This window comes from Dendropsophus ebraccatus, chromosome 7 (assembly GCF_027789765.1).
Source record: "Dendropsophus ebraccatus isolate aDenEbr1 chromosome 7, aDenEbr1.pat, whole genome shotgun sequence".
NCBI classification, from domain to species: domain Eukaryota; kingdom Metazoa; phylum Chordata; class Amphibia; order Anura; family Hylidae; genus Dendropsophus; species Dendropsophus ebraccatus.
Window position 1 is genome coordinate 110,342,895 of NC_091460.1, and position 12,782 is coordinate 110,355,676.

At 39.2% G+C, this 12,782-nt stretch overlaps 1 protein-coding gene and 1 non-coding gene across 8 annotated transcripts in view; both read right to left on the reverse strand.

Annotated features, from left to right (window-relative positions):
* Window positions 1-1,403: 1,403 nt before the first annotated feature.
* Window positions 1,404-1,598, reverse strand: LOC138797961 (U2 spliceosomal RNA). The gene has a single exon (XR_011364048.1). It is a non-coding gene; the product is annotated as a U2 spliceosomal RNA (small nuclear RNA).
* Window positions 1,599-3,442: 1,844 nt separating this feature from the next.
* Window positions 3,443-12,782, reverse strand: part of PSD3 (pleckstrin and Sec7 domain containing 3) — a 286,235-nt gene continuing 276,895 nt past the window's right edge. For all 7 annotated transcript variants that reach the window (XM_069978141.1, XM_069978144.1, XM_069978142.1 and 4 more), the window contains one exon: window positions 3,443-9,185. In XM_069978141.1, coding sequence (XP_069834242.1) covers window positions 8,970-9,185 — 216 coding nt within the window. In that variant the 3' untranslated portion in view covers window positions 3,443-8,969. The remainder of the gene's footprint in view (window positions 9,186-12,782) is intronic.

A 12,782-nucleotide genomic window follows, 5' to 3' on the forward strand; every position in this document is an offset into this window, starting at 1 on the left:
TGGCCTAGTAAAATTTAGATGTATACTAGAGATGAGCCTAACTGGAGCACGTCCGAATCAGATTCTTCAGCATTTGATTACCGGTGACTGAAGAAGTTGGATGCAGCCCTAAGCAGTCTAGGCCTATGACTGTATCCATGTTTTAAATGACTCCCTAGGGCTGCATTCAATTTCTCCAGTCAGCTGTAATCAAATGCAGAACAATTGGACTTGCGCTCATCTCTAAGGTGGTTTACATGAAGATCAATAACTGGCATAAATGTAATTATTTGTTTCTATCTAGGTTCTTCCTTAACATCCTACATCCTCTTTTTCACACCTAACCTCCTTTTCATTACTGTTCTCTGCCTAACCCTACATGACTGGTGTAAAAAGATGATCTCACTTAACATATCCTGATTCTGCTCCAGCCTATAAAAAGCACAGCGCTCATGATTTGCAAAGCCTGATTACTTATCCGAGGAGGTTAGTACTGATATAGGGTGTGACATCCACTAAAAACTGATAGAAACTACAAGAGATTGAATGTTACATGTTTTATTAGAATAGCAGCTATCTTGTGAATTGGCTGTAAGACCTGTTGGGATTCTCACTTTCTCACTTCCAGACTTAGCAAGCTTAATGGCATTTACTTTGAATTGTCAAAGGGTTCTGTAAACATAGCGGAATAGACAACCAACGGGTTCGGAAACAACCTATAATTCTGTAGACAGAATTTGGGCTTAATAATACAGGAGAAGTGAAGTCCCTTTATGGTCCCTGCTCCCCTTTCCCCCTCAACCATCATATTCCTCGCCTAAGCCTCGCCTTTTTTTTTTTAACACAGGAGTCTATGGATGCAACTAAGTGGCATAGGCATACATCTGGTGTATATCTCACGTTATTCTTCAAAACCATGGAGTGCACGGCCTTAGGATTTGTATGGGATATCCGAAGAACATGACCTGCTGGTGGGTCATGAGGACTGGAATTGAGAAGCACTGGTATTAGGCATATGAGAAAACGGGAGTAATAGATTAGTACCATGTAAAGTGTCCTCATAGTGGATATATTTCTATATTCGCTGTCCACCATTGGGCTCGTTTGAAGTCTTTTTTTTGTGTTAAAATGGTAACATTTACCATCTCACAGTTAAAAGCTGATGTGCAGATCTATCCGTTTTACAGAGAACTGTCCTCAGATGTCACAAGGAAAATACCATCTTTATCCATTTTAAAGATTTTAAAGTGTGAATTTTCTAAATGGACTTTTCTGCGTAGTGTGACAGCAACATAAGTGTCAAGCTGCAAATGGCCAGAAAGCATCCAGTAAGTGTGCTTAGGTGATAGACAGGAGTCAGTTAGAAGATCGCTTGTGTCACACGGATAAGTAATAATATTGTAGCCATGTAGAATTTATTTTTTTTCTAGTGCACTGAACCTGGCAGCACTACAATTCCAGGTCAATGTCTGGAGAGGACAGAGCAAGCTCTTCTTACATCTCCCTGTTCTAAAAATCCATTTGATATATGGTCCCTAGTCCCCAGATGTGGGACGTATCAGATATTAAACTGATAAGAACAGATACTACACTTGATAACCAGAAGGCCGAGAAGCGATTCAAGTAGAAGTGTTTCTCCACCTAGGGAGACATTACAATGTTTAAGGGACTTTTAACTAGACATAGTTGAAGGAGAAGTCTGACTAAAACAAAAAATCTAGGGTAGGAAGGGGGTGTGCGGACATAATAATTAATACTTACCCATCCTTATACCCTTGCAGCACTACATTACCACTCCCGGACCCTTGCTGGCCTCCTGCAGCTCCCTTCTCGCTGGGTCATGACGACATAGGAACCCAGAAGAAACTAGAGCCCACTGTAGCGGTCAGTGAGTCTGTGACACAGCGCTACGGGGGGACAGGTAAGTATTGATTCTTAATTATGATCTCTTTATTATGTTCCTGCACCCCCGCCGTAATGGATTTATGTTTTTTGCGGAACTTCTCCTTTAAAGAGGTTATCTAGCATTAGAAAAACGTGGCCACTTTCTTCCAAAGACAACACCGCTCTTGTCTCCAGTTTGGGTGGGTTTTGTAATTAAAGTGAATTAAAGTGAATGGAGCTTAATTGCAAACCACACCTGAACTGGAGGCAAGGCTGTTGCTTTTTCTGTGAGAAAGTGGCCAAAAGTGTTTATGTAGTGCTGGAGAACCCCTTTAAGATGGCATTAAAAATGTGCACAATTTTTGTAAAATAGCACCTTTTTCCAGTGGTTTCGGAAAAATCAAAAACAAAACTGCACTAAGGGAGGAAAGCCTAAGAAAGGCTATTCTCAACACGAAATACAGTAATTGCAATCATATCAACTCAATATTTTCTGCAAGCTACAACAACAAAAAAAGGTCATGAAAATACATGTCTTGAAGTTCTCAAGTCCTTCTGTAAAGTAACATTCAGCTTTGAAGGACTTGATAGAAACACATGAAAAGAACATCTAAAACAATTTAGCATTATAGGATAGAGAAAAGAAATCTAAGTACTTTAGGAGTAAGGACTTAATGGCCCCAGCATCTCTAATCTCCTCAAATATTCTGTGTACTGGACCTCTCCAGGATGACGCTCTGCCTAGATTCAATTGTCAGTCTACGCCTATTACATTTAGTGTGGGCTCATGTGTCATAGTCGGGCGTATAACAGATATGCCAAGTTGTGCAGGTGAACCACAAAAAGCATAAAACAAGTTAAATCTGTAGAAAGTGCCATTCATTCTAGCCAATGACAAGAAGACAGGAGCTGATACTTAGCAATGACCTCCTGGGAGTAGCAATGGCAGTCCGTTCATCGTGTTTCGCCTGTGCTACTATTGCTTTTATATGCTGATAATGTTAACTTAGTCATTTAAATGTCAAAAATAAAATGTACACATTAATAACAGCACTGGAGTGTCAAACTACATACATGTGTATATAGTAGATATTTATATTGTATTTATTATTATTGGAATACAGAATGGGCACTGTGACAATTTTTTTATGAGTACAGGCAATAAAAACAACTTAGACATCAATATCTAGTATATTTGTAATTCACTTCATTAAAAAAAAAACTTTTCTGTACTTTTCAATGCGCCATTGCACATTGTCAATGAATGAATGTCAACAATTATGGCAATTTAGACTGTGATCAGGAAGTGAGGGGGATTCAATGCTCTGCTCCTGTGCTGTCAATCACAGTGCAGGGAGGGAGACACAGACATCCGAGAGACAGACAGAGAGGCACATTAGGTAATTTCCAGAACTAACTAGAGATGAGCGAACCTCGAGCATGCTCGAGTCGATCCAAACCCGAACTTTCGGCATTTGATTAGCGGAGGCTGCTGAACTTGGATAAAGCCCTAAGGCTATGTGGAAAACATGGATATAGTCATTGGCTGTATCCATGTTTTCCAGACAACCTTAGAGCTTTATCCAAGTTCAGCAGCCCCAGCTAATCAAATACCGAACTTTCGGGTTCGGATCGACTCGAACCCGAACCCGGTTCGCTCATCTCTAGAACTAACCCTATATACTTTCTGTATATGATTGTGACATATATAATTTTATTTTATTTTTACAGCATAAATATATTTATGCTTATATTGAGAAATTGCTTTTTGTATGTTTTTAATGCAAATTTGACATTTTTTTTTAATGAAGTGATTTACGAATATGCTAGATAGTGATGCCACTGTCAGAATATGCAAAGTTGTTTTTAATGCCAGGTACTCTTTAAATAAATTATTCTTACAATGCTATTGCAACAAGCGCCCTGCAAGCTAGGCATCAAAGATATAGATTTCCTAGAGAACTCACAGAATTGTCTACTCTACCTAATGTAGTTAGTGTCTTAACAAGAATTTTCCCAAGTAATAAACATTATGATTATAAGATGAATATTATACTATGGTTATAATATGTTGTATTTGCAGACTACCTATTACTTGTATAGTGCATGCTGCATATGGGGAGTAAACTTGAACATATAAAGTTACATGAATGTTGCATAATACATTTTTGTCTAGAAAGAAAAAAAAATCACCAATTCTTGTTACCCTTTAATGTATATTGTAAAACAATCACTGGCCTTGTAAAACTTCTTTTGTAAACCTAAAGTTAAGAATTGTATAGCTCTGCGGAACATATTGGCGCTGTATAAATAAAATTATTATTAATTATTAGATCCACCTGAACAGTAGATGACACAAGGCTTGTGAATGGTTGGCCATAGTGAATATCCTTCATATACTGTAATCTAAAGCCAGGTAATCACTGCTGTTAAGAATTGTAATGAGATGCAGAGCAGAGTAATTATTTTATAAACAGCAGAATAAAATAAAAGCAAATAATATTACCGACTTCTCACAAACAATTGAATGTGTCTATTTCAAGAGAATCTTCTTACTATGTCTCATATGGACATGCATGGCTTCCACCAGTGGCATTTATCCATTACCACATTGTGGATAGTCACTAATGCTTGGCAGATTTGTCTCTCTATAGTACCTAAAACTAACTAGATATAGATTTCTCATAAATAAAGGCAAAGTTAATATAAGTATTCATCAAGCTCTTAAAGGGGTTATCTAGGATTAGAAAAACGTTTCTTCCAGAAACAGCAACACTCCTGTCCTCAGTTTGTCTGTGGTATTGCAGCTCAGTTCCATTGAAGCAAATAGAAAAGTGTTTTAATAAAACACACGATCCAAGGACAAGGTGCTGGTTTTTTTTTTTTTAAAAGTCGGCAGAGTTATTCTAACTCTGTGAGACCCCTTTAAGGACAATGCGTGGTAGTGCTCAGGTGGTGACTATGTGACCACAAAAATCCTTCCAACCTTTGATTAAGGAATATTCAAAACAGATGTACTGTTATTACTAGAGATGAGAGAATCTCGAGCACGCTAAGGTTCATCCAACTCCATACACTGAGCATTTGATTACCGGTGGTCGAAGAAGTTGGATGCATCACTAGGGAGTCCTGAAAAACGGATACCGCCTATGACTGTATACATGTTTTCCAGGCAGCAAACTTCTTCAGCTACCGGTAATCAAATGCCGAGTCAACAGAGTTGGATGAACCTTAGCGTGCTCGAGATTCGCTCTTCTCTAGGTATTACCATTATTGAGACAATATGGTCAAATAGCGTTTTTGCTGTAATTTTTTTTTTTTTTTTTTACAAAACAGTATGCTTTGATTTTCTAACCATGGGGCGGAAAATAGATTTGACTACATGTAAATAAACCCCTACTTCTATGTGCCCGTACGTCTTATGGAGATTTTGCAACATAACACATACAAATTGTGGTTCGTCCAATTACCAAACTATCTTCCCTGACATTGCACATATAATAAATGTTCCCTTAAATGATGGTGGAAAGTGAGCCAAAATATCAACTGGAACACCATATCCATTCCAACATGTTGCATTAAAAAACTAAATATAAAACATAGAGGACGTAAAATGACATGCTACACTAGGAGATGAACATCAGGCAGCAGATGCATTTTAGAAAATATGTATATTAGAAAATAATAATAGGAAGAGCAAAATTGCACTGTGTAAACCAACATGATTTATAAACCTCAATACAAAACTATTGAGGAATCGTACCTTTAAACAAAATAAAAATAATTCCGTCACACACACAAACACCATATATACATTTGTATACATATGACATCTACACAGAGTCCAGAGCTTGGCTAAGCCGTCTGGTGTGTAGAGTATTCACAAGCATCAGCTTTACGTACCTTCAGATAATGCCATAATATAATAGGAGACAAAAAAACATCAATAAATAAAAGCATTAATCATATCGGCTGTGTAGGAGACCTGGTCCGATGAGGTTAAAGTGATCCTTAGAGTGAAAGTGTCTTTGCTTCTTGTGAAATTAAATATTTAGGCCACATACATATGTGGTATATAGAGTGTCCATGCCTTATGGCGCATATTGAAAAAGTTAAAAGGATTGCTCAGGATTTGGAAAAAAAATGCATTTTTGCCCGGATAGAGCATGCAACTTGTCTATTGGCTGTTTCTGGTAATGCAGCTCATCTCAGTAAATAGATGTGAGCGGCTTTACCAGCCACAGCCAACATCATAGATAGGAGTAACCTTTACTAGTGTTAAGCGGACTTGAGGAAGACTCACCATTTGATTTCCAGTATCTGGAGAAGTTGGATGCCGCCTTAAGACATCCTAGAAAACATGGATACAGCCATAGACATCCAACTTCTCCAGACGCTGGGAAACAAATGTCAAGCGTTCGAGTTCAGAGAAGTTACCGAACCTGGACAGTCCTCTCAAGTCGGCTCAACACTGACCTTTACATCTTCAAACAAACATGTGATCCCTATGCATTGCAGACTTTATTCACTTCTGTGATCCTAGCTTAATAAATCTGAAAAAGGCAGGTGTGTGGGGGGGGTGGGAGGATGCATCTATTTTGCTCCAGTACTACTGAATTCTAACAACTACATTTAAAATCTAAAAAAAAATTATCTGCATAGAGAAGCCCTTTCTGTTAATCCATTTTCCACGTTATTTTATTCTTATTCTCTACTTCGAAATGTCTATTGTTTTGTACACTTAAATAAATACGTTCCCCATCATTTATCCCTGGAATTCATTCAACACGGAATGGGTATTTACAGCGCGCATAGTCTTTGTATATCTGAAGCTTAACTAGTGTTGAATGGTCTTGCCGAACCGTTCAGGTTCAGTAGCGTTCTCCAATCCCGAGCCTTCGGCATTGGATTCCCGTCATCTGGTGAAGCTAAATGCCCTGGAAAACACTGGGAGTCAAATGCTAAGGACTCGGGTTTGGAGAACACTGCTGAACCCGAACAGTTGGACAAGACCACCCATCACCACTCAACCTTCAAAGAATTGGGGTAATTTACTATTGATGAGACATGCTGAGTCTCCAACAGAAATATGAAGATTTAGGAATAGTAAATTCCCCAATGATAGTGTTTATTATATGGTTTAGGCAACAAAATGTATGTATTATGTGGAAATCAAATAGACTTTCAAACTAGATTCAAATATACTGATATGGTGCATTAGATGCACTGAAGGTCCAGTATACTAGTTTCCTTCCATGTAGGAAGGAAAATGTGTAATGTAGCTCGGCCTGCCAGGTCTCTTATACTCAGATTCTAAATGTGCCTTTCCGACCAGAAAGCCGTTAGCTAAGTTGCTGAGCAAGGAAACGCAGTTTCATTAATCAAACAGCCGTAGTCTTGGCTTAGGAATAAGCAGGAATATATATCTTAAACTGTTACATTTGGAAAGCACAATAATTCTAAAAATGGTCTTGTCTGGGGGCTTTAAGAATTTCTTTGGAACCCTTTCCAGCGAGGAGAACATATAACTTAGGCTAAAAGCTTATCTAATGCTAATTAGCTAAAAGCAACAGCCGCTAATTGAAAGCTCGATTCCGTCAGCCCATATACCAAGCTGAAGGATGCAAATATGGAAATGTATTGTAGCCTAATGCTCAATAGTGGTTTCTGTAGATTGGGTTATGGCATGTTATAGAACTCTTAATAGTTCCTATGGTAGCACCCATAATATAGAACTCACTTACTCAACCATTAAAGCCCATTAACAGAATATTTACACATAGTGTCTCAACATATCAAAAAAGAAGCATATGTTCAAAATGAAGGCTAAATCCGGGTGACGCCGCCATCTGCATCACGATGAGAAGCTGTAAAATGCACCCCCCCCTCCAGAGACCTATCTAATACAAGTCAACTCCTAATGATACATCATAACAGCACAAAGCCCGACCTTTCATTTCTCATCATGGAAAATTTCCATCTCTATGTATTTTCGATGTTTTGTGATCTGTCAGTAATTATACCCCTTGTATCCTGCATCTGTGCATTGTGAATGAACTATACAAGTTCAGAGATAGTGAACAAAATAATAATATGTGGCTGGAAATTATAGCTTTCTTTGAAACCTGTGCTAGGTATACAGTGCATCTTTTATGGAGTGGAAAGAGCAGGGGAGCTGATGAAACGCAGCGGAGCAGTCAGGTACTGTAATTAGCAGCAGAAACGGCCCATTATTCTTACAGCAAATCACTAGCAGAGGCCTGCCTGTCTACACCGAATGGGGGATCTGCTACTACTACTTCTCCTCTTTTCTGCATTGGGAGGAAGCCAACCCATAGATCTCCTTATGGGAACAATTCTATTTAGAAACCGAAGCACAAAGCATACCTGGCCTTACTAAGCACTGAGATGAGAACTGTACAGTACATTCATAGGTTGATTGGACTTGCTTAGCATACATGATATATATTGTGCAGATTAAAAACTGAATGTGCAATATCCACCCAGTCCAGCATAAACTCACAGCCCTGACCACAACTACGTGAATGGCCCACACTACTCAAGCCGAAACGTGCAAGTACATATTGAAAGACTAATGTCAGTAATGGGTCAAGATACTGGACTGTGTCGCCCATCCAATGACATTGGAAATGAAACATAACCCCTTTGTCTCTTTGCATAATTGGCATCATAGTAATTTAGTAGTAAACCAACTACAGTCTGTATACCTTCTGTATCTAACACAAATTAAGTATACTCGGTTGAAGGTGTATAACTGTGGACTTGCATGGGGTACGCATGGACTGTAATCCCCCGATGGAGAAAGGTGCATTCATAGCTATACCTTTCAGTACTGGAATGAACCTGTAGCTCATGAGTTGTCATAAGCCAAAATACTACACTCTGCAGATTGAGAACAAAGACATCTACAATATAGTGAGCAGTCAACAGCAAAAAGGAATGTGCAAGAGAAAATGCTATCAAGCTCCGGTCAGTCACAGACTTGTTTTGTTGTTTGAATGAACCACACATAGTAACAATTGTGACAGACGAAAAATTTTGCTGCTCTTGCTGACTGACTCCAGCTTCTATTCATTCTACGCCTCTTAGGTAACCTTCTGCTTGATGCTGGGCGTCTCTGGCCGATAATCCTTCCTCTCCGAGACGTTGCGCTTGACCTTGGCACTGGCTGGTGATGAATCTTGAGTGAGTGAGGGGCTAGAATGAGATTTTTTCAGGCCAGAGTTGTCATTTTCCCCATTGGCCAGCAGATCTTTGCCGCCATCTTTCAGCAGCTGTACGTAAACTTCATACCGGGTTTTCTGTAGAAGCAAAACAAGTAAACCATTTATTATAGGGTTAAAATTTTTATCTCAAATATTTCTTAATGTATTAACATTTTTTTCATCATAAATAACTTTATACATCTGAACAGCAAAACAATTTCTTCCCACATACAATGTATACTGCAGGCAAATGCATCAGGTATAGGGGTGTATGGTGTTGCAGAGCGGCAAAAATGGTGCAGAATTCAGACAAAGTTTCACACAATTTAGTGCTGTTAGAATAATTACAGACAGTGCCGTACTGTGGTCCTGTGCCTGGTACAGCAGTGTTGTGGGGGCCGCACCTTAGCGAGTAAAAAAAATAAATACATAAATATAGATACTTATGATGTAACTGCTGTCACCATACTGTAAGCCAAGGAACCTCCGCACCACTACAACATGTATTCTGGGTGCAGGTCACAAAGTGAGTCAGAAGAAATAAACATGCTACATAAACAGCTACGGTACTTCATAATTTATTACTCAAAGCACCACGTGTTTCAAGGCCATACTGACCTCTCCATCAGGAGAAGCACCTGATGAACGGTATAGTCTTTGTAAGGATAGTGCTTTTAGTAATAAATTACGAATCACTTCTTTCACGTTTACTTCTTCTGACTCATTTGGTGACCTGCGCCATGAATACTGGTTGGAGTGGTGCAGAGGTTCCTTGGCTTGCATTTTGCCCTTTGGGTGGGAGATACAGGAACGGCTGCAGTCCTTAACTTTTATTGTCTTATTTGCATGTTGCGGACTGTTGTGCCTTGTCCTTGCACAACTATCCTAGGTAAGATCTTCCCTACTTTTGATCCGGTATAGACATAATTATTGGAGATGAGTGAACACGTCCAAACCCGAGCCTGCTGCATTTGATTACCGGTGGCTGAAGAAGTTTGATGTAGCCTTAAGGCTGGTTGGAAAACATGGATACGGCCATAGGCCATATACTGTATCCATGTTTTCCAGAACTCTCTAGGGCTGCATCCAACCCTTTCAGCCACCAGTAATAAAATGCTAGACACTCGGGTTCAGGCAAACCCAAGCGTGCTCGAAGTTCGCTCATCTGTAATAATTATAAGTACATCTACACTATGGAGCACTGTCTGCTGTGTTTTTTCAGTCACCATACTGTGGCCTGGAGGAAAGGGGAAAAAAAAAAAAGATATCCCCTTTGGTGGAATCCACATGAATCCGAACTGACGTTAAATTTTGCTGCAGATTGTCAGTGGCTCATTATATTGTGAATTTGTGATTGAATTTAACATTCTATTTATAGTAATGGAATGAAAATTGACTTCTTTTAAATGTTGGCATGGGACTTTTGCCATAGCGGCATATTTTTGTAAACGTGGGATGGCACTGTTATATTTTATGCTGGTTTCACACATGGCAGTTTTTTTTTTTTTTTTAAATAAATTACCACTACAGTTTCTGTGCCAAAAACAGAAGTGGATCCAACAGTAAAGAGAAGTACAATTCTTCCTTTTATATTTTCCATAAATCCACTACTGACTTCCACTGCCAGTATTCCCAAAAAATTGCTGTGTGTGAAAACAGCATCACGGTTCGGACCCAGGTATAAACTTGATAAATATTATATATATATATATATATATGTAAAGAAGGGGTCCGTGGAGCCTCAGTTACGAGTCTCAAAACACGGGAGTAGCCAGATATCCCTCTCTCCAGAGAAGGAAGCCCATTGCCAAGGGGTGCCTCCTAGTGGGGAGAGCACCAAACCACCCTGATACGTAGTCCCTCAGGTCCTCACTCTGTTGTAAGCTTTGGGACCTTAATAGGGAAACACCAGGGTGTGTGTGTATATATATATATATATATATATATATATATCAGCAGAAAGTCCGCGGCACACAAAAGTGTAAGTGAAAAGTTAAACGTAGTTTATTTCATAGTGCAGCAATCCAGACGCGTCTGGATTGCTGCACTATGAAATAAACTACGTTTAACTTTTCACTTACACTTTTGTGTGCCGCGGACTTTCTGCTGATATTTAAATCGGTCCTTGGTCAGGACTTGGACCGCAGGCACCTGCAATCCCACAGCAGTGCTGCTCTTTATCTTTTTTCGCTATATATATATATATATATATATATATATATATATATATATATATACACACACACACACACACACACACACAGTATATACATATATATACACACACACACACACACACACACACACACATATATATATATATATATACATACACTGTAGACACACAAGCAAACACACACACTAACTACATATACAGTATTAAATACGTAGATTTTTGTTCTAATTCTACTTGTATTTTCCAATATTTACTGGTATTTTATTCTAATACATTGAGTATACATTTTGTACACATGCTAAGGAAAATCCTGTTATTTGCTGATGAAGATTCCAGAGCATTTATAAAATAATGCTAATATTACAAATTTGTTGTGGTATTTTATAATGCTATTTCATGCAGCCATTTTTCCCCGAACAAAGCAGTAAGGATGAATACAGGTGAATCTCAATGGCATTATTACAGCTGCACATCTGATACACAGATCCTCTCTTGCCTTTCCTCAAGGTGACTAACATAAAACCATGACTTTCTAATCCTCGGGAGATGTACATTGCATTTGGAAAGTCTTCAGACCCTTTCATGGTTTTATCATTTTGTTATGTTGAGGCCTTGTGCTAAAATAAAATCAGACTTTTTTCCTCATCAATCTTCACTCAACCCCCCATAATGAGAAGACGAAAACTGAATTTTAGAACTTTTTCAAATTTATTAAAAAGGAAAACATTTTGCATGGACAAAGTGTTCAGATACTTGGGTCACTTAAAATTGTCTCTAGGGCCCTGCAATATGTCTTGACCATCTCTAAGACATTTTTACACCTTGATTGGAGTCACCAGTGGTAAGTTCAGTTGATTGGACATGTTATGGAAAGACACAGCCCTGTCAATATAGGGGGATGGGGATGTTCGTGCACGTAGGACTTTCATTGCGTTGGATGTCAATGAAATAAGTAATTACCGCAATGAAATGATCAATTACTGCTAATAAATAATGCATTCACACTGCATTTTTATCACATTACTGCATGTGTAAAAACGGCCTAGGGGCTGTATGGCCCAACCCTGCTAGATTGACGCTCACCTATCAAACCTTTACATGGCTCAATAATCTGGTGGAAGAACTGCACACACTTCGTTAGCAATGTCCATGAAGTCCTTGCTTAAATATAGAAAATAATAAAGATATAGGGGGGATTTATGAAGACCGGCGTACAAGTACGCCGGTCTTATATTAGGCCCCGCCCCCTTTTCCCGGCAGGATTCACTAAGAGGTACACGCCTCTTAGTGAATTCGGCCAGCCGGCGCCCGATGTACTAAATCTACACCTGCTTTCAGCAAGTGTAGATTTGGATCATGATTTAAGCCTGCAAGCAGGCGTAAATCATAATAGATGAGGCGCGGGAGGAGGCCACCTCCTCCCGCCCTGTCATGCCCCCCCAAGCTCCCTCAGCCCACCCATCGGGCGAGCGGGGCATACGGCAGGTGTACACCAGGGAGAAGGGGCGAATATGCAC